This window comes from Brienomyrus brachyistius, chromosome 2 (genome assembly GCF_023856365.1).
Source record: "Brienomyrus brachyistius isolate T26 chromosome 2, BBRACH_0.4, whole genome shotgun sequence".
NCBI lineage: Eukaryota > Metazoa > Chordata > Actinopteri > Osteoglossiformes > Mormyridae > Brienomyrus > Brienomyrus brachyistius.
Genome location: NC_064534.1, coordinates 11045511 through 11068610, shown reverse-complemented (window position 1 = coordinate 11068610; position 23100 = coordinate 11045511). Strand labels below are relative to the sequence as shown.

General features: G+C 41.7%; 1 protein-coding gene across 1 annotated transcript; it reads right to left on the bottom strand.

Moving 5' to 3' along the window:
• Positions 1–1298: 1298 nt before the first annotated feature.
• Positions 1299–11456, bottom strand: LOC125725061 (sia-alpha-2,3-Gal-beta-1,4-GlcNAc-R:alpha 2,8-sialyltransferase-like). Its single transcript, XM_049001664.1, has 4 exons — positions 10836–11456; positions 8643–8768; positions 7776–8333; positions 1299–6657 (listed from the first exon to the last, which is right to left on the bottom strand). Exons 1-4 carry the CDS (start codon positions 10994–10996, stop codon positions 6375–6377), a joined length of 1128 nt encoding a protein of 375 aa, XP_048857621.1. The 5' UTR covers positions 10997–11456; the 3' UTR covers positions 1299–6374.
• Positions 11457–23100: the final 11644 nt, after the last annotated feature.

Genomic DNA, 23100 nt, shown 5'->3' with positions numbered 1-23100 from the left:
ATTCACTTTAAACAGCAAATCAACTGGTGATGAAAAAATTGAAATGGAAAAACATTTTAAGTGGAATTTTAACAAATTTTTATGTCAGCATTTACAAGCTATGACAGTTTATATGTTGTGATTTCAATGCAGCTGAAGTTAATTTTGTACAGTCTAAGTGTATGCGGAAAGCCAAAGGCAAAGTTAATTGATAGACGTAGCATCAAGTCTGTCAATTTTAAAGTTATAACACCTGTGGTCGAAGAGACAAACATGCCTCCCCCAGTTCCCATTTTGAGAAGCACGTAAAATATGTGCAAAATATTTTTTTTGAGTTAAGGAAATTGAACCTATTGCACTCAGTTACATTTTTTTTATATTATCATGTTGGGTTCCGTGGGTAGCACTGTTGCATCACACATCTAGGAACTGAGGTTTGTTTGATGTTAGTTTCCATATTCTGCCTGTGCTGCACAGTTTTGTACTGGGGATTCCACTTTCTTTACACAGAGAAAAGCAAACTGTTCGGCAATTTGACATCTCTACATTGCCTGTAGTGTGTGTGCCCTGCATTACACTGGCATCCTGTTTACAGTGTTCCACTGCTTTGTGCCCTGAACTTCCTATAATACATTCTTACCCTTCTGAAACCCTGTACCGATAAACATTTGAAGATGGATGGCTTATTGTACTATTATGCATTATATTATACATTATCATACTAAATACATATGTTGACTTCATGTGCATACAATGCGTGTTAAAATGTCAACATACCACCACCAGCTTAATCTCATGTGTTGGACTGATAAAGGTGGAATCTTTATAAATAGTAAGTGAACATAAGTAAATAAGCAAATAAATTATGGGACAGTGCGGGGCAGTAATTCTCTCCTGTTAAATTGCAGCAGAGGATAGAGTTGCTAGTAGAATTAATATTGTTTGAAATGGCTGTACAGTGAAAGAAGCATATGATCGCAGAAAAATGAAAAAAATATAGAAGGACTAGCAGATCCAACTTAAAGCAATTAGAACAAGCAATTAAAAAAGTAAAAGAACATGAAATTTGATACTTGGAGCAATTGCTCTCTGATTTCTAAGAATTACACAAAACCAGGTGAAATGTTGGGTCCCCACTCAAAGAAATGAATTCCATTTCAAATAAGTGTACATTTTATACTGCATGACTTGACAGGGCTGACAGTCATGTGGAAAGTGCTGCTTCTGCTGGCTTACTTGCTGAGAGGTAGATTCATTTACCAGCAAGCTTGGCCAGGCTACTTGACATGGTCAACCATCAGTGAAAAACCCAAGGCAAATCAGGCAGAAAATAGCTTTATTTGAGTCAGCAACCCATACTAGGGCTTTTCCAGTATGTTGACCAAAACTGCAGGTGCATTACATTCAGGACTGGTGGACGGCTTCCAGAAAATCAGCCAGTGCTCGTTCACATTCACATTATATCAACATCAGAGGTCTATAAATTGGGGAAAAACAGTTTCTGTAAACATCCAAAAAGGATTTGTTACCAAGTTACAAATTTTCTCGGTTAAAAGAACTCTGTACATCCAACAGGTTTTTTTCACTGGAAAATAATTACACCAATTTAAAAAAATAACATTAGCGCGGCCAGTCTGGTAGAGCTGATGATGCCTGGACATTTGGTGGGAAAAGCTGAGAACTATAGCTGGCTCATATATGGAGTTCAGGAATATTGTGTATGAGGTAAAATAGAGAGGAAGCGGTGACCTCACTCCACTTCAAAACACTGCTGTTCTATGCGTGACCTGTGATTTACCATCAAACTGAAGTTGTACTATATGTTACACACTTTATAAATTAATTAATAAATACTCACGTGACACCTTTTTTTGAGAAAAAAGTAAAATAAAATAATAGTAAATAAATATAGACTATACAGGTCAAATAACATGCTTCAGTTAGGCCAATATTAATTTGTGTTTAGTCTCTTTATCCATATCAATGTTACACGATACACGATAAAAGTTACAATAAATTTGTCATTGACCTAGTATTGGAAAATCATACATAAAATCAGTAAAGTATAATCAGGGAAGACTAAAAATCCATAAATGGTCACTGGATTTAATAGATCCTATCACTCACCTGGATGTTGTTCAAAATGTTAAACGTGAGTGAAGCAACTTTCACAACGGTTGAGGGAAATCTGTATAACATTAAGGACATTTCTGTAATACACAAGGTTTGAAATTAAACCCAATTCCAGTTGAGTTCTGCTAAAAGGAGAGAGACACCCCGTTGATGACCCTTGAAGTCAGCATCTTTGTCCCATAGCTGTACAAATGCTGAAAGCCTGCATTCAGACTTGCCAACAAACTCTGGGAAAGCACTTTGCCCTCAACCCAGAAGCCAGTTCAGCCAAACCTTCGTAATATATGCACTATACCTTGTACAATCACAACACCACTTTCTTAGAAAAATCTAGATAACAAATAGCACACAGCTGCATGGGTTGAGCATTTAACCTCGTATGGGCAGACGTCTGAGTGACAGTGCTGTATTGTACATTTATTTTCGATGATTACGCCAACCGAAGAAAAGAAAGCAAAGCACATTATGGAACCGTCTCTAATATTTCCATCAGCTGGACAACAAAACACTAGCCTGCTACAGTGCGGGGGTGACAAAGCCAGTACAGCGATCCATACTAAGTGTATGTCTGTCACGCACGTCAGCAGTTATTGTCCTGTCATGGGCCTAGGCAGGACATTTTCTCCACTGCAGAGCCCTGCGTGAACTATTCAGTTTATCTGACCTGACCAAAGTTGAAGTGATGGTGTAAACAGAACACAGCAGGGCTGGTGCCTAGCGACCGTACACTGTATGCTTTCGAGTGGGAGCCAGCAGTACCACTGGAATGGGAGTAAGTTATTATGGCTGAACCTCAGGGACTTTTTAATGAAATGGAGTCCCTGTGGATGCAGCCAGCGGCCTAAATATAAACACTGCTGACTTGAGCGGTTGTGAAATCTAATCTAACTGTGGCCTTTCACACGGGTACAGAGGCCATCGTCTGGCACCTTATCCCCAACGTCCACAGAAGATTCAACTCTTTGCTCTTTGGTACTTTGTATCTAAGTATCAAAAGCTCATTGGCTATTATTGTGAAAGAGACATCCGGAGAGAAACAGCAATGCAGGTAAATATGTACAAAAACCAACCTATCAATGGCTATACAGTGATTAGCAACACCAGTGGCACAATAATGTTCTCTCAGCGGTCAACTACGTAGGCAAAAATCTTCTATGTATTTTTTTTCCTCAATATTCTTAGTTCGTACCTTAATTATTTGACTAGTTTAGAAACTGTCGGCTGTAGAAAACTTCTGGTAGACATGTTGGTGGTTAAAACAGTCAAATACAGAGTAGCAGATGCAAATGTTTAGGAGCATAAGGTGATGATGGCTGAGATCATCCCCGTACATAAGGGCGAAATGCATGGCCACGCAATTAAGCCCGTGTGTACCACGCACAGCATTTCTATGCCCGTTACGTAGAGCAAAGCTAACCCAAGGAGATGTCTCGCCTGCACTTTTATGCATCGCTCGGCCACTCACTCCATCAGCTTCCGTCGCACTGATTTGCAAAGGATTCTGGGAACACACAATGATTTATTTACATACGGCACATTATCTGATACTAAGCAGATACTGATATACAGTGTGTGGCTGGACAGGGCACCAGCACAGATTCAGGCTCGGCATCTAACCACCCCATACTAACTTTAACAAGCTAAATGATCTGACACAAGGTGAGCACCTGAGGGCCACTCAAACATAGGATGATATTTCACTGAAGCAAAGCTGGTAAAGTTCATTTCTCAGGGGTACAAACACAGGGCCTCTGGTTCTGGCTGCTTTACAATGAGTTTACTTGCTGACACAGGTAAAATAGATAAAGTACCTAGTTTCATAAACAGTAACTGTTTGCATTTGTATCACATAGACCTGGTAAACAAATGCACTATGTAATGTAATGGACATGCTGTTTGCAGTGCATTAAAGTTGATGTATAAATTTTATCCATACATTACAGGCTGTAGAAGGCATGCAAGGAAATGTTGGTAATTTCATGCTGTTCTCATTATAAACCTATGTTTGTCATTTCCCATATGACAAAGCTGTATTCAAATATATTAAGAAATAAGTAATTATAAGATGTGTGAGAGCTAAGGTTGGTCCCATCATGATAATCAGGGCTAAGACAGTCAATCTGGTAAGAATGGTACAAATAATAAAGCCGCCATGTTCTCTGCCCTTGGAACCCACCCACAAGGCACTAACACCTCTTAATAAGTCCCCTAAAACAGGGTTTCCCAATCTGCTCCTCAGGGACCCACAGTCGGTCCTTGTTTTTGTTCCCTCCCAGCTCCCAGCCAGACAGACCACATTTCTGCTCCCTACCCGGGAGTTGAGAGGGAGCAAAAATGTTGACTGTCTGTGGTTCCCCCGAGGACCAGATTGGGAAACACTGCCATCAACTGAACCCCCCCCTCCACAAAGCAAGGCAAGATTCAGTACTGACTCAACTATTAGGCTCTTAAAGGAAGTGTCTTGGGGCTACACTTCTGAGTTCATCTCCTTCCCATCTTACTGTTGCCTTTGGCGATCAAGGTAGGCCATTGTTGTTGGGGCAGGTCCTGAGACATCCGGGTACATATCAGACTGCAAATCCATGACGGGTGGGCACTGTAGTACTACACCAGTTATTTTATGTCTATGATGACCTCTGCTATACCACAGGACTTGTATTTAAAATTACAGCAGGCCTCCAGCCCAGACTAGGTAGGATTATATTGTTAAACTACAGTAAAAACTGACAGTAGTTCTTGGCAGTGACAAGGTCCGCTAATCATTTAAACAGTAACATAAGAGTAGTAGTTGAAATGATTTTATCATTCCTTTGTTCTACCTAAACATCCAGAACAATTACAAATGATATTAAACTCCACATCTTTGAGTTATCTTTGGAGCAGTTTTAGGAGTTATTTATGTAAAGCCAAATATTACTAAATGCAAAAGATTCAAAATGCATTGCCGACAGAGCCACAAGATTACATTACTTCTCAGGATATACCTCAAGCAAGGAAACACGTCACTTGTGTTTTCTTCTGTTGTTGGTTTCCAAGGTCAGATGACCTAGACCTGAACTGAGAAGAGCCCCCTGAGCTTGACTGAACATGTAGAACAACCTATGATATGTGTTAGTCTCAAGGAAAACTAAGACAGGGCAACACTGCTGAGGTCATCATATGACTGTGTATGATGCGAAGTCGAAACCCTCAGTACAGACCTATGTGGTTTAGCCTTCAGGGAATTACTACAGCTCCATGTAATTTCGTAATAATTCACTGCAATTTGGCTTAGTAAATCTCGTCGACCCGCCTAAGTCCAATTCATGATTTAATGAATACAACAATAACACATCTACCTATGTAAACAATTCTCTACTTGTTGGCATACTTAGGAGCGTGCATGACAGGGATATATTTCAGCCTGATGCTGATAAATACTGTTTATCTGTTCAGACCATAATGGTTCTGGAATACAAGTTCTGGCCTGAATAATGAGTCAAATAATTTCTGCAAAGGCAGTACAAAAATATTAATTTCTATTATATTTACCCTTTGGGCAGTTGATTATCTATGTATCAGTAAATCTAAGCACAGATTTACACAGATTAGCTCTACAGTATGGTATCCCGTGCAGTGGACACCATGAATCCAGTGTCATCTCCATGACCGTAAGGGCCTTTTGGTATGCTCAGTAAACACATGCCTCTCGTCCGTACTCAAAAACCCATATGGGTTGTTAGGTTAACATATTTTCCATATCGAATTTCCATATTTTCCTATGCCTGCATGGGATTGGCATGATCAGTAAACAAATGACCGATATCTACAACCCTAAGTCCATTAAAAACAGCCATGGTCAGCAAATACAGATGTCCATGGATATCTACGACAGCACAGACACATAGGCAATTCCGGGGGACACCAAAGGTGATATGCAGGTGTCTCCTCATCATGGTCATGTAGATGTGGTCATATTCCACATCCGTACGGGCATTTGGCCATGTTCATTAAACAAACTGTGCAACTCTATGACAAGTAAGTGATGTGCAATGGACTGGCAGTACACGTCTAATACTATCGGGAGAAAGGTCAGTTTATGTGAATACATATGCGGATAGTTATTCGGGGTGTATCCTCTGTGGTTAATCCCTGTTTGATAGCCTGTAATTTTAGCGGAAATAAAGGTATCACAGCATGGAATCAGACCACTCTTCATGCTAAATGTGTGGACCTTGCAGATGTGCGCCGTGTTCGGCCCAGAGCGCAGTCACCTGGGCTGGCTAGGTGCAGTGCGATAGGCTGAGCTTGGTAAGGCCCTCGGCGTGCATCTTGTAGAGCTGCTTGAACTCGGCGGGCAGCTGATGGGACTCCTGCCACTTGGTGGTGAACTTCGTGCCTTTGCGGTCGTAATAGTGGTAGGGCAACTCCCGGCCCGTGCTGGGGTCCCAGCCGAAAGGCCAGAAGCCGTACAGGTGCACCTCCTCGCACATGGCCGCGGCCAGCGTGTACACCAGGATGCCTGTGCTCAGCCTCTTAGGGGACAGCTGCTTGGTCTTCCAGTACCTGTTGGAAGACAAGCCATGTGAATCTGAGACCTATCATGGCCATATAAGGTATCACTGCTTACTGTGACCTACAGAGCTTTGGATGTCCAGCATACATTTTGAGGACAACGCCATATGTAGGGTACAGGATGTTGCATGTTGCATTTAGCTTTGCTAAATTTCTAATCATCTGTAAAGGCAAGTCAAAGAATGCTTTGACAGGGCTTCTCAGTACCAGTAATTCCTCTACTCTCCACACTGAGCCAATGCCTTGCACTTCACCTATACCCAGACTACTTACTCAGTCAGTCGCTACGCTATACGAACAAGTTGCTACAACAGCTCAATCTGTACACAAATTACACAGACACCTTGTTGTTTTCATGCTTGATTCCTCTACTCGTAGAGCTCTTTTGCCTACAACTGCAAAATGTTGTTCATTGACATTCAGCATTTATTCAGTGCCCTGGAGAAAAGTTGCTTTGGTTTCAAATATTTACCTTGGATAAGCAAAGGGGCCCAGGACAAGCTAGAAGACGATCAAAAGCCCAAGATGAAAAGCCATCCCAACCTAAATAATGCATTAAGCACTCATGCACACAAAAGACTGATTGCTGCTTCTACTTGTGGCTGGCAAAGGCTGACATCTCAAAGTCTGTGTGATCTTCAGAGATAACCAGCTAATGAGGGGGGGGAGAAAGGTTTCCCTCTTCTTTTCTCTCTCAGCAGTAGGTGAAGCTTATACTGGAAACTGAACCCAGTCTATCTTTCTTCCAGACTGACAGCTGCAGGACAGTACACAGGTACTGCATATATGCAAGGAAGTAAACTATCAACCTGACAACTTCTACTTGCAGTAAACATGAAAGATCGTGGTTCTGTCGTAATGTAAATGTCTCTGAGACTCTGCTGGAAGAAACCTGGATCTATAGAGATTGCAGCAAACCGATGCTCTCTGTTACGGATTAATACACAGCATAATTTTGGCTCCCACTAATTGACATACCAAAAGAGGATGGTTTCTCACTGACATGGTAAGAGACCAAGTAATGCCTGATCCTGTTATTCGGTAGCATGCTGAGTGAAGGTTGACGGTTTCATTAAACGAGCACACAGAATGCGAATGGACACTCTCACCTGTTGACGTACTGCATGATGTTTCCCGGCCAAGCGAGTTGCACCTTCAGCTGACCCTTGTGCTCCACAAAGAAGTCGACCAGGGTTCTGGTGACTGTGGCCGAGGTGTGAAAGAAGAAAGCAGGGATCCAGAGAATGGCACTGTCCAACTTCTTCAGGCTCAGGAAGAAGTTGTTACGGTCCTGGATGGTGAGCAGGTTGTTGTAATACTTCTCGAGGATGCTGGGGTTGAAAGTGGTGAGATTCGTCTTATGGCCCACGTCCTTGTGGAAGACCTCGGTGGGAGCGAAGTTGCAGCGGAAGACAAAGTCAGACTTGTCAATTTGAGGCCCGCAGGAGCTCCCAGTGAGAATGCCGCTGTTGCCCACCACTGCGCACACGTTGTAGTGCTTGCTCTGGATGGGAGAGGACTCGGGAAGCAATGATTTGAAGTTACTGCTAATGGAGAAGACATACTTGTGGCTGGAATAGTCATAGTGCATCAGCTGGCCCACGCGCACATCATTCTTCAGCAGGGAGAAGTTATTTGGCACGTCAATGTACTGAGAGATCTCTTTTCTGAAATGAGAACAAAGGGGGAAACGTTGCTAAGCAATACAGCTTTCCGATATGTATCCGTCTTCACATTGTCCCAGTTCTGCTTCCATTTACCCCTGGCAATTGCAGTGAAACTGTCACTTAATTACATACTACAGAAAATACACTCAATAAACTGACATTTAAAGGTCTGATCTGAGAAACATTTGCATGCTGATTCTCAAAACAATGCAGGGGAGTCACCCACGTCCGGCCACTCGATACGACGTTACGTGGCCATTTCACGTAAAACTCACACGCCTGTTTCTTGCACATGCCACAGCGCCTCACCTCTGCTGGATGAATGCCGTCCTGTTGAACTTCCACGTGGAGCCTTTCTTCTGCTGCAGCTCCTCAGTGAGGACACTGGTCAGTGGGATAAAGGAGGGGTCGAGGAAGTTCATGGCAAACTGGGATCTGAGGACGACAGGTTTCTCATTAGCATGAGATGGCAGTGGACTCAGTAGCCACCGAAAATTACTCCAATCAACAACCGCAGCTCCACGCTAATTAAAGAGCTGTTTTCAGCTATCGGCTCTATTAAATTCCCTTTGACTGCTATGTTCACTTGTTTTGAAAGGTATCTGGCAATCTCCAGCAGACCTGATAGGAAGCTGACCTGATTAAAACAGGATTTGCAATCAATGAATGCCAACTAACACGACAGTCTAGACTTACACAGCTGGCCACCCATTCAAAGGCAGCGAATTAAACAATCGTTTAGAGGTAGTAGTTTGAGCAATAGGTGTCACTCATTTTTTGTACCTCCCTAATCATCCAAGTTCCATAACTGCATATTTAATACAGGGTGACAGGTCTTTTCTGTACATTTCAATAGTTAAATTTGTGTTAAAGAAACAAGAATTGACAATAGACTACAGAACGGACACTGAGAGACAGAACCGAAACCACATTCTAAACTCCATTTCCATTTCATGGAACTTCTTAGAATAAGGACAAATTTTTTAGATTATCAGTCAGTCAGTGTAATCTAAGGTTTCAGTTATTTCTGATGTGGTGTGATGCACATAAAACACACTGCACCAAAAAGGTAACATTCTAATGGTTTTATTTTCTTAAAATGATTATTTCACCCATCACCCATCTGACCCGTCTGGTATAAATAAGACCACATACTCCATTTCAAAATCATAAGAATGAAATGACGGTCCGCAGGAAATAAAATAAACTTTACTAGGCACTTTAACAGTTTTGCAGAATGCTGTAAATTCATTTGTTGGTGTCGCACTGACAAAAAGCAATAACAAGCATGGCCCATTTACAAATGTACTTGTCTGCTGCTTTGCAAAATGGCTTCTCTCACAGAATGCCTGTCAGAGCTGCTGAAGTGTAAGTACCAGCAGTATATGCAATAATGCATGCGGTAGCACCAAGGAGAGCTCCAGCACGAGCCACACTGACGTTAGCTGCGGCCCAGGCAAGGAAGACAGGCAACAGATTCCAACACCGAAAGAAGTAATACGGCATCTTCAGGCAAGTGGGTGTCTGCCTAAAAGACTATAGGTTGGCAAGTCGATATTCGTTCTCCATCAATACATTATAACATGTTAAAGTGGTACTGTAAGAACAGTGTGCCAGACTGCTGTCTGCAGTTCAGATGGCCAACGATGGTAATGCTATGTGCCATCTGGGTCTGTGACTTACAGTCTTCAACTATGGAGCGAGGGCAGAGCCCGTCAAAGAGCTGTCACTAATATTGCTGATAAAAATGAAAACCTGTTGATAGACAACAGCCAATAGTAAGGTTTGTTATCAAAATGAAGAGTGATCTTATTATATAATACAAGCATTACAATATAATGGATTACAATCACTATAAAATAGTAATAATAATTATTAAATATAATAATACTAATTATTATTATGCCATGGCATGAACTGTTAAATTAATAAACAGTAAGTAAATTGATATCTAGGCCCTGGGCAGAGTCTTGTTTTGGTCACAAGTGGGTTGATTCTAGCTTTATATATATATGGAGATAATTTTTGTCTGGACAAGGCACCCAGGCAACATCGGGTTATATATGGCAGCGGGAAGCGGAGCCGAGCAAAACATTTCTATTTCTTGGATGCGGGCCGCAACTGTCCGCTTTCTAGGCGCGCACGCAGAGTATTGTCCATTTAAAACAGCTATTATGAAAACCGATTACAACCATACGCGGAGATTTTATATAAATGAGTACCATCATGTTTTTCTGTTTAGTGAAGGCCCGTGGATCCTATGATATACTGTAGCTCATCCAGCGCATTTTTAACAGCAGGATAATCGCCTGATGGAAAATGATCTCATTTTTCCCTCGCAGGTCGGCTTTAGACAGTAACACTCGAGCACGGAGTCAAGACTATATAAACAGATCCATGCACAGCATTCGCATTTACTAATAATTTGGAACACATCGCGTGAACGAATGTAAAAATCTTGCGTGTAGGCTAATTAAACACTATTCATACAGACAGACTTACCGGAATCCTGCGTGAAACATTATCCTTGGACCTGCCGAATTAGCGTATTTTGGAGTAGAGAAAATGTTATCTTTCTTAATCGAAACATAGCTTATCAGTGATAATATTATCAAAGCAACGCTTAATACGACAAAACCCAGAGCGTTAGCAACGCGGACCATCTTGTCGTATTCTCAGCCTCGGCTGCGAAAGCTCACGCAATGAGCAAACCTTGAATTCATTAATGCAGTATACAAAAACTCACGAAAATATACCGAGCATTGAAAGTTAGGATGGTTTTATAAGTAAAAAACCGCAGTGGTGATATGAGTAGTTGATATGGCAGCCGGAAGCGTTAGTGACAGATGCTCCCTCATCCTTGAGTCCGGCTTCAGACGGCGCTGCTGCCCCGCTCCTCAGTCAGAAAGACAAATGGTACAGGAATAATGTGTGCGTTCAATACCAGCATCTGAATTTAATTAATTGACTCGCAGCTCCGGATTTTTAAAGGGGACCAACCGTGTCTTTCGGATAAATTGAAATAGGTACCAGCATGGCCAGGTGCCCGTTAGGGGCTTTCGCGCTGTGCCAAGAAAGTGTCTTTCGTTGGTCTCGCGCCGGCCCTTTGCGCCATGACGAGAGGAAGCTCGCGCCGCGAGATGTCCATTTTACCACGAGGAAGAAAGGGATGGCACTCAAATGTTTATATTTCATTATAAGCTTTTCTTTTGTAATGAATGCCCCTAATGTTTGAGTGATTCTTGAGGGGGGCAAGTAGAGTAACTTTTAAGGACCTCGATTTGTGACTGGTTCGTGCTTGCTAGTAAGAAGTCCGTAAGCAATGACCTGAATGAAGTCCTTACTTAAAAAAATATATATATATATATATATATATATATATATATATATATATGAACTAAGATTTTTAAAAGCGCACAAGAATATTTGTAAAACTTTAAATATTTACACTGTAATATAGATGTGTTTATATTTATGGAACTGGCAGAATTTTCCCTGGGATCAATAAAGTCAGTCTTAATCCTAAATAACTTTGAATATGTTTGATTTGTTGGGAGTATTGTTGTCAATTAGATATTTGAATTGTGCGTATAGATGTATTACATGGTGTCCATTTTATATAAATGTTTTCAAACATAACAGAATTTCAAATGAAATTGGTGTTGTAAATCTTCCCCATCATTTCATCTAATTTTGAAAAGTAATCTCAGTGTTCCTAAATAAAGGAAGAGGAAGCTGATTTGGTATGTGTTTAAAATCTTATAAATCAATAAAGGCAAAAGTTGTCCGATACTTCAGGGTGCAGTTTATCAGTGTGATTAGGACTACAGTGAACAAGATTTAAGACTCCCTAGAATGAAGGATGAAGTGTCAAACTAGGATGATAATCCAAAACAACCGCTCAATAGCATTAAATGTGCTTAATACAAACTGCTTTGCAGAAATTCCCATTGCTCTTGCAAGTGTTTTTTTTTTGTTATTTTCCTCTACTGAATTTCCAGTGCGTGTGCCCTTTGATACACTGGCATCCTGTCCATCTGCTTTGCACCCCATGCTCCCTGCGAGTTCCAGGCCCAGCGTGATTCTGTGCTGGATAAGGGACTGTGGATGATGGATGGATGAGTTTGCATTATCCCTATTATCTACTTCCTAATAAATATCATTCCACTGTGGATTACATACATAGTCTTATATACTGTACAAAACAATGTCAGCCTTCGGAGAATCTACTACTTTTCAGTCTGTTGTTTTGGAATCGCATATATATTTGTATTCCTGAGTATGGCCACCCACTTTAAAATACTGTTAAACTACACATAGTATTTTTAAGAAATTCTGGATATTTGACTGGAAAGTGAAAATACCAAGATTTTTTTTGTTTATTTTTAGCATGGAATCCTCATTTATCTCACCTTATGTCAGGTAACCATTAAATTGTAAAGCCTCTCTGATGAACACGCCTAGTTCATGTGCTGGTAGGCCAAACCCAGCCAGAGATGGGGCAGTTAATAATTTGTCAAGACGGTAGTGCATGATGCTGCATCCTGGGAGAAGTCAAGAGGTCAATGACTCCCATTTCCCAGGAGTCCTTTGGCTGTTCTTCCTACTGTAGCTTACATTTCAAAACAGTGACCAATACAGTAGCTGGTATGTGAATATAAGAACCTCGTTTTATGTCACTTGCTTTCTGCAGAGTATTTTCCTTCATATTCTAGATTTTTCCACTTTCTAATTATATCAGGGATTTACAAAATGATTACAGTAGTTGTGTGTCTAAGTCATGGACAGTTTGACTGTGTTACAGCTCCAATCTTCAGTGTTGCACGGCGTCTGATGATATGACTCGTCTTGTCAGTTCACTGGCGCCTTGGAGATTTGACCAGAAAGTTTGGCAAATTACCAAGCTAGGCTTTGATTTTTTGCAAGCAAATATAGGTTAATTGACTTAAGTAAACTCATCTATCCCAATGAAAAAGCCACTCAGTGACAGGAACTTTCAAGGGAAGGGAATCTTACAAACTGGAATTCATGTACAGATTGTCAGATGCTGCAAATCTTATGTACAGAAGCTTTCTGGAACAAACATTCAGGTGGTGGACTCACACAGGCTCGCAGAGAGTCAGACACTTCCTGTTACAAATGAAATGCACAGGAACTCTCAGGGGAGACAGACCTCCTGGGACAGAGATTCGCTGTGTCCGGGACAAGCAGAGGCTTCCATGTACGCTGATATGCAGAAGATCTCAGATATAAAAGTTGTTGGAGGTTTCCTGAAGCCAGATCCCGCAGTCCCCTCTAATCCTTTTCACTCCCCTACGTATGTTTTGTTTTCCCACAATTCCCCTTATGCTAACACCAGAACAACTGCGTTTTGTTTTGATTCATCTCATCATGCCCGTCTTAACTTCCATACCAAAACAAGGTCTCTGTCCCTTCCTCTCATCCTCATGTCACATGGTTATGTTTGCCATCCCGCCCGAGCAAGTTGTACACGGAGACACTACATAACCCCTGATAAGTAAGCTCTTGCACACAGCCCTCAGCTTGATGTCATTTCAGAAAGGCAAATAACTATGGACATTTCACAATCCTAATCTTCTCTGGCCGATGAGTAACTGGTCTGAAACCCACTCTCTGTTTAAACTCTTCCCTTGGATATTTTCCCCCAGTAGTTATATATTTAACCAAGTAGATATGCTTTGCTTTAAACACAATAAGTGGGAGTGCTACTGGTCTGCCATGTGGACAAGAAGACAAAGATATAGTGGTTTGCTCACCGTAAAGTAAATATTTTACTCACTGTCACATGTTTGTATGTGGTAACTCATTATGTGCATTTCAGAAGTTGATTAAACCTTTTAAAAAGCTGGCAGGAAATTAATTAAAGCAAAACATTTTATTACATTTATTGTATATAAATGATGACGCAACACAGATGAAGTTAGTTAAGTTAGTCAAACTATACGCATTAAACACCATGTTCAGTAATCAGTGAATAAAATTTGATTTTATATATTTCATATTTAAAAGGTACATGCTGAAAAGTTAATTTTCAAGTTGATTTACTGTAGGTTTTAAGGACCGAGAAACCAAAAATAAAGACAATTTGCTCGGACGAGAAAACCAAACATTGAAAAATGTGTCAAGCTTCTGTAAGTAACTGTCCTGCATAGATATAGGTGCTTCTTGATCATGATTGATAATGACTGAGGGATTAATGATTATAATGCATTAAGGTTTCTTCCAGACATGAAAGTATTCCCGGAATATTTACCCACAATCTAGAGGATAACGGAGTAGGAGTTAGTCCCACAGTGCAGGTATAAGCGACAGCAGAGTAGTCATTAGACCATCTCTGGGGCTTGCTGCATTCTGAGGGCAATTGAGTCATATTTCCCTGGGGACATTCACTCTGTTACCCTACGGTCTGGCCCACGTCCCTCAGAGGACCGTTGTTTGGACCCCTGGTGGGTGTGTAATGGGCACAGCTGTTATCATAAAATCGGCCACTGAAAGCTGGCTAATCTGCTGCGAGGAGCAAACGAGACGCTGTACTCTCAGCTTTCTGGCTGCTTCCGGAATCAACTGGTCTGGGAGAGTGGCCGCCAGCGAGGCCGCCCGCCCCGCCAACATTTCACCGCATCTTCCAATGCACTCTCTTCCAGCGAGCCTGACCTCTGAAGTTCACGCTCCATCCATTAATTTGTAGTCACCGGCTGCCCCCTTTGCCTGACCTGTGCTGAGAGCAGATTATAGCTGGGTTACATCTGAGGGCTCCCCAAATGTATTCCCACATCTCTCCCTTGCAGAGAAAACGATTTTAGGGAAATGTGGGACACGTGGCTTATTTGCCCCCGCCATACTGAAATTGTGGCCAGTCATTGATGTGTTCATCTAGGCAAGTAAAATTACCCCCAAGATCAATGAAATCATGCTGTAATTTGTTTAATTAAAGTGTTTACAGCATAATTTCATTTTTATGTGCAAAACATAATATTTGACGCCATACTTGTCTAATATTTGGTTTCACTTCTAAACCGCATCCAACACTCTGGAAACTGGCTCTTGTATGGAAATTTTTAGGTTGTTTCACTGCAGATCAGTTATATCATTGTTTTAGGTGACATTTTTCTTGGAGTGAATACAAACCTTTAACAATTCTGCATCTGCTGTCCTTTTCTTCCTAACCCTAATCCCATTATAATGAGTATAGACCAGTGATTTCTTATGATTTATTGATATTTCATTGAGATATCTTCACAAAAACAAAATGCTCTTTCTTCATACCCTGTGCTGCATCTTTTGACAATCGAGGCGTCTTTACCAATAACTTAGCGAACTTAATTTCTCCCAGCGGACACCCCTGCTAGCACCAAAACAAAAAGCGTGTGTCCTGTTGCCAGCGAATAATCACTGCTGCACAGTAAACCATAGGTACGTTCAGCAATGAGTAACTCTTACTCAGCTCCTGTATTAAGTCGCAGACACAGTAAGTGAATTAATGATGAATCATACGATGAACTTTGAGTGACAAGTACTTTAGCGAGTGCTGTAAGATAAACCTCTACAACACCAAGTATTACAAAAACAAAACACTGAGTACTAAGTACTGCGTGATAAACCACAAGCTCTCTGAGCAGTAAGTACTGCTTGATAAACCACTATTGCCGGCACTCTGCACATTGAGGCCACGTTCGTCTGAACCCGCCAGGTCATTTGCTCTAATTTACCTCATGCCTAAACCCACTAAAATCCCCGTCTGTCAATACAGCCTATTTCAGGCACTGCTGCGCCCCCCAGCAGTGTGTGGGAAATGGAAGTCTGCAGTGGGGCAGGATGATTGGGGAGGGGGGATTTGGGCGTTATGCTGAAATTAGGCTGTATAGCTACATTTTTCAGCATCATGAAGTTTATACTATAAATGTGTGTGTTTATTAAAAAAAAAAAAAAAAACGCACACATACACAGCAGGGATTAGAGTTAACGTGACTGATCCATTTCCTGTGTTGCCAGTGCAGTGAAGCGCAGGGAATCAGCACAGCCGCCAGGGCTTACGTGGGGTGAAGCAGAGAGCCGGCCAGCTCTGTCTGCGGGCCTGGAACAAGCTGCCGATCGATAGGTTTGCTGTGGCCCCGGGCCAGTGTGCGGCTCACCGGTGGAGCGAAGGCCGGGAGTGGCGGCTCTGTGCATCGACGCTTTGGTTCCAGCCGCCAGGCCCCGCAGCGGATTTGTGCGTAGAGGTCTAATGCTCCCTGGCAAGGTGACTGCCCCGGTTTGGCTCTACGCGTGTACGCTCTACTTACTCATTTTCGCTGCAGTTCTGGTTTTTTAATCCTGTTTTTAAAAGTACAGTGTGTCATGTCATTTCGTGTTCATCAGATTTAGTGAGTCAACACTTACACACTCCTCGTTTACGTGCAATCAGATCTTGCAGAATGAGTTGTGAGTACTGTGGGTACTGCAAGTCCCTCCAACAAAGTTCAGGTAAAGCCACCTGTGACCCTTATGTGTATTAGGGAGGTTTCACACTGTTCTGCTTAGATGTTCCTTGCTCACCTGAGCATTAGTGCGACACAAGTCCAATTTTAATGCAGTAACACGTTTTTAATATGAATTTTTAGAGGACACCAGTATACAGGCAGCAATGGAAATAGGACAGAGGAACCTGGAAAAAAGTTCATAAGTAGGAAATGAAAATGTTGCTGTAGCTGATCAATACAGTTGTTAGAAAACATTGATCAGACTGGGAGGATGCCTTGTTTTATGGATGCATTTTTTTGCCTATCCAGAACAAAGGGGTCTCTAGAGGCCTGTTGAGAAATGGTCAAAACCTCTCCCACCCCAAAAAAAATAGAGAGGGAAGAGAGATAGAAAATGAAGAGGGCAAAAATGAAAATACTAAAACGGAGGGAAAAAACAATGAAGTCATTTATCATCAGTGCTGCTGCGATACTATCTCTCTCTCGCTCTCTTTCTCACACACCATCTCACTTAGTCTCTTTTTTTGTCTGTTTAGTTTTTTTATTTTTTAAATCGTTTACACTAATAAAGATACCCCAGGATCAAATTTCTATTGTTGAATTTTAGTTTATTTAAAGGCAAGCTTACAGTGTGAGTCAGCAGGAGTGTCATACGTGACTATTGACCCACATAGGAGGCCTGCCAGATTCAGCTGGTTTACAGATCCTACAAAGCAGTGAAGGGTTTCTCGTCCTTTGAAGCCATGTGGTACTTCAAAGGTTTTCTTTGAGCTACAGGTTAAAACCATTACATACATATATAATACATATATATATTTCTACATCTCCTTCATTTCCTCCCTTTTTAGTGCGCATATTCTCTTGTGGCATTTTGCTGTTGACAGTATAAATATGGAAAATTTCATTCTGCACACCCCATTTTGTCTGTAGTCGTCTAGCAGGGGATGCAGATTATCAGCTTATTTAAATTTTCGTATACTTATAACTGCAGTCCTGCACAGGATAAATGGATGAAAAGTGATTGGAAATCGCATTAAAGCATCTATCAAGCATTTGAACTAACATTAGTTATGAATAAAAGCGAGTAGATACCATTCGATTTTTTTTTGTTGCCAGAATTAAGACCCTCCTCTGTCACTGCATGACTATATGGGGATGAGGAAAGCCCAGGTTTATGTACAGTAAGTGACACCGTCTCTTAACTTCTTTATCCACTTAACTACCCTTGAATCTCTTTAGTTATAGACCTACTTGCCTGTTCACCTTGACTGACCTGTTAACTACCTATTCACTCTCGTACCTACGAAGCTGCAAACCTCTCCAGTTTGGTACCTTTACTTCTGCCTAGTATATTTCAGTACCTTGCTTGTTAAACATGATTTCAATAGAACATATCTGTGTCTCCCCATATAAACAGCTACTTTGCACAGAATAGCCCGCGAGCACTAGTGAGGTCACTTGACTGCTGGGACAGCGATAGACGCGCTTTTTGGGCCAACAAAAGACAAACATGGGTCTGCCGTGCTGCCACACACAAACGGCGGTAAGTGGAGTGTTGAGTCATTATGGGGTCAGAGGTTAGGTCAGCTCCTCCGGGGCCACGTGGTGATCCATCACTCCCACAATGCAATGTGTCAGTGCTGAGCTACTCTATGAGTGCTCATCAACTCCAGCTATGATTGCATTACTGTTCATACCCTGTTGTACCCAAGAAGGATCGTTACCGAGATTGTACTCAACCAGGATAAGACTATTATACTGACTTAACATGGCAGCCTTGCGGAGCTACTTGCTGACCTTCATGTGGTCCACTGATATCCATCTACCAGATCATTTTTTGTTTTAGTCTTTCCATATGCCTACCTATAACTCCCCATCAGTGCACATACAGCTTTTATTGCTTTTAATTTTTCAGTCCATTTGTTTAACATGCTATCTGCTTGCGTGGTCACTTACTGACCCTATCTAATTGCTTGTAGGTCTTCTAATCCGTTTATCTCATTAATAAATGTATTGTATACATATGCCTTTTATCCTTTACATTAAATTCAGGGCCTAACAGCTACTAAACAGCTAAGAAGTTCAATGTCTGGGCTCTCCGGGGTCTTGTGTAGCTTCTTCTGATACCCTAAAGGCCTTATGCTTTATTCATGAAGGTGTATAATGCTGACCAGCCACTCAGACTGCTTGTAAATGACAACAGTCTTCTCTGAAGTGACTGAGTGAAGATCCACCTCTGGACATGGGGGTCCGTAATGATGGGAGCAGATTCAGAAGAAGGTCATCGCAACCACCTCTAATGAGTGGTGTTCAATTTCACTTGGACGAAACAGACATATTAGAGGCAACCGCTGAGAGAAGGGTTAAATGTACAGGCTTCTCTATCTGATTTAGAGAAACGACCAGACCCCCAGTTTTTACATAAGATCACCTCATCCGTAAACATCTCATTGTCTTCTAACAGCAGAAGAATCGTCAATGATGAACCCCAAAAGCAAGGAGGACAGCGATGATTTCTTATTCCTACGTATCATGATCCAATATCAAAACTACTGGAAATTACCAGTAAACTAGAATAATTTACACCACAAAAAAATCAGTAAGGTATTCAATGCTTAGACCATGGCTTTTGCCCGGGCTCACTCATGGTTGTTGACTAGTCTAATCTCTCCAGCACCACCTACCTCCAGGACTGCTGACATCAGGATTGTTGTGGCATTTCGATAATAGAAAATCGACTGCTTCTCAAGACATAGAGATGATTTGGGCTCCTCAGTTCTTGAACCAGTGGGAGGCATAATTATTTCGGTGTGACAGAAACTCCATGTGAACGTTCACTCTACGCGAACCATGGTGATGATGCCAACCATGGAGTGACATACCCTAAAAGAGATTTTTATATTAGAAGTATTATTTAAAATATATATAAACTGTGAGTGATTTGTTTGGTGCCATGTCTGAAATTGTTCCCTTCTTGAGGAAATGGTGGTGTTTGTCTTTGCATATCTCCATACAAATTTGGAGTTCTGCTAGTTCTGCACTTATAGCCTTGCCCATTTTATTAAAAAACAAGATGTAGCTTAACGTAGAAGATCATAGCTACTCTTCTTGTTTCCTAGCAGCACCAAGCTACATAGAACTTGTCTGGCAAATTTTCTTTGCAGAAGAAGAGATAACACTCTCAACAAAGTCAGACTGACGCAAAGACTCTGCCATGCTTTGTGATGTTCTTTGAGAAGGGCAGCAACTTTAACAGCTAATTTGGGCAATTTCTGTGAAAACCACAGCTCACTGCTTTCTTGGTTCTTCTGTCAAGTGTGCCAAATGACTCTGCCATGAGCGTGAAGGTTGAGTGACACATCCTTCTCCGCTTCAGCGCGGCCTGTGAAAGACAGTAGAGCATGATGGAAGTACTGAAAGATGTCATTTCCACAGCAGTTTGTGGCTTTTGTTCTCTGTCAAAACCGAAAGGGAAGACGTCCGAAGTTCTCAGTATTACAGCAGTCACTCTAAAACCATGACAACTTGAATTGTTGATTGTGAAAAAGAAGTTAAATAAAGCTTTATTGGCATTTCAGCCATGTACAATACACTGAAACAAAATAATGTTCCTTCTTGGCCCACAGTGCAATATTCATGACTGGGCAGACATTATCATGCTAAAACACAATTTATGTAGTACAAAAGTACAATTTTCAATAATTTAAGGGGAGGGGAGACATAGGGAAGACTTCTAACTATGTTTTCTACCTAAGATAAACAATCTACATTAGATAAACAATGAACAGGCACACTGGACGGCACTGACAAATTAGTACATGGAAGTCCTGTCTATGCTTAAAGGGGCAGTGCAGCTGATGTAAAGAGAATTTCCTGTAGATCACAGACAGTTCTTGGATAGTGATAGAATTTGGTGTGTGGCTTAACTTTTTCATTAGAAAGACAAAAGCTTTTCGTAAGAAGCACCTATCAGTTCAATGAGCATATTGTTCACTCAGGGCTAAAGCATTTCAACATTATTTCTCACTATCATTGTAACAATCGAGATATTCTAGTAGAATATCGTCCACTATATCAGTGGTTTTCTTCTAAGGGTCCATGACCCTCTAGGGTCAGGTAGAGCACTTGCAGTGCATTCAGAATGACATGTTTCAAATGGACGACATTTACAATCAGCATCTTCAGTTATAAGCCCACAACATTCACAGCAGCTCTGGAGAGAGAAGTATCAAATGCTGGTCCTTAATTCTCAGTTATGTGTCTGATGACGCAGATGTGGTGGTGTGTGTGTTGGGGGGGGGGTGCTGTATCTGGTATATTTTTATTTGAGGATCCCTGGTTTAAGGAAGGTTGAAAACCCTTGCATCAAAGAAATGTTAATTTGTTTTGATGCAATTTGACTGCAGTCCCTAACATCACCTTAGATTTCTCACGTCGATTTTTCCGTGATGCTGCTGGGGCTGAACATGCTGGAAATTTCTGTCATTCCGAGAAGAGAGAAAGACACGCCTTCAATATCAAATATAGTGCCTATGAATGTAGCTTTTCTTATTTCAGCATATTGGCATCCAGTGGGGATGGTGACTCATTGGTGCTTGTGCTACTGTCTTGATGTGTTGACAGAAGGCAGACTTGGTACAGAAGTGGCACTAAGACTGAATAGTCTGATTTGTGACCTTTGACCACTCAGTCATCCTGCTGAGACCTGTGACCCCTGCATCCCTTACCAGATCAGGAAGATTATACCTGTCCCTGTGATGTAGATCACAGTTTGCCAACCTGGTTCTCAGGGACAATCCACATTTTTGCTCCCTCCCAGCTCCCTGCCAGGCAGTCCACATTTTTGCTCCCCCCAGAGGGCTCCGGACCCCCCAGGACTGCAGTTTGACACCCCTGCCTTAGACAAACATCACTACTAAAAATATCACTACTGCCCTCTGATGTGGAGCTTTTCTTTTGTCTCTTAACACTTATGGTTAAATAAATAGGTTTCTATTGAAGTGATTTTTGGTATGAACACAAAGAGGTATCACTCCAGTTATTTCAGTTCAATTTAATTTATTGTTACATAATGTCATTCCCACTGATTGTCATGGCTGTCTAGAACCAACATTACATTTGTCCTATATATGCCTTAATTGACTAGGTCTCCCCTAAAATCAGACAGGAGGCTTCTCCTATCTTGTCATAAATGAAAATGCCCTTTAGCCAATCACCTTCTGTTTGGAGATAAACTACCAAGCTGTCAGTCCCCTGAGGGGGAGGCTTCCGTTTTACTGTTTTTCTGTGTGTGTTTTGACTCATAAAATAAAGGCCCTTCAGCCAGGATTAAGGATCCTACAATTGCGGGATGGACATCTGTCGGTTTAAGACACACCACGCTGATCCGTGCACCTGGCAGAAGGGAGAGCGCAATACCCCCCTAGCAAAGTGGCAGAGGAGAAATTAAACAAAGAGACGGCGACATGCATTCTCTTGGCCTCGCTAAGGAATGATCACTTAGCCATGCTGCATCATCACTGACGTGGATTGAAAAGCAGATATCAGATATCTTTCGCAGATATCACGCTGAATGCACACACCTTCATTTCTGGTTGGGATGCATCAGTATATGTAAGGGTAACCTGTGGTAGAGTCGTAAAAATATGGTGATGGGGGTGATGCGGGGGCAGGGCGAGGGGCATCACATGGTCCAGATTAAATTGTGTTTTGGTCAGGAGTCCACAAGTTGAGGACACCTTAAAATAGCCGGTAGATTTGCCTTTACAAGACAATTACACATTTAAATTTAGGGGGGTGGCGAGAGGGGGTGGTATATTTTCAAAGGGATAGTTTTTTCATTTTTTCCCACAGGGCGGATCTTGTCCACACGCACCTCATGACAACTTGAGCATTGATTATTACTAACCATCCCCTCATTTTATTATACCAAATGATGCTTTGTACCTTTCTGTGCCTGCACACCTTCCCTGCACAATTGTGCCTTTATACAGATAAATATATAGAGATTTGAGTTCTGTTGTCAGAATTTTTTTTCGGGCTTTTGCGGCGTAGCCGAGTAACTGGTCGGTGAGCGTTCTCCATGTGTGGCCTTGGGTGGCTCTGCCATCTGCTGCCATCTGCTTAGGCTACACCCCCTACCCCCATACCGAGTGCGGGATGTTTGCCGAAATGTCACTGTGGTCTGCAGATGGAGTGTAACTCAAAATAGTCATGTTTGCACTGAGTGGGACAGGAAGATAAATGCAATGAGAGCCATAGACTCCATCCAGGGGAAGAGAGGGAGA

Excerpts from the sequence above, each read along its gene's own strand:
- LOC125725061 (XM_049001664.1), bottom strand. The coding sequence starts at position 10,996 with ATGGTCCGCGTTGCTAACGCTCTGGGTTTTGTCGTATTAAGCGTTGCT. Across the intron at positions 8,769-10,835 it reads ATGTTTCACGCAGGATTCCG|ATCCCAGTTTGCCATGAACT; the intron begins GTAAGTCTGTCT and ends TGTCGTCCTCAG. Across the intron at positions 8,334-8,642 it reads ACGGCATTCATCCAGCAGAG|AAAAGAGATCTCTCAGTACA; the intron begins GTGAGGCGCTGT and ends TTCTCATTTCAG.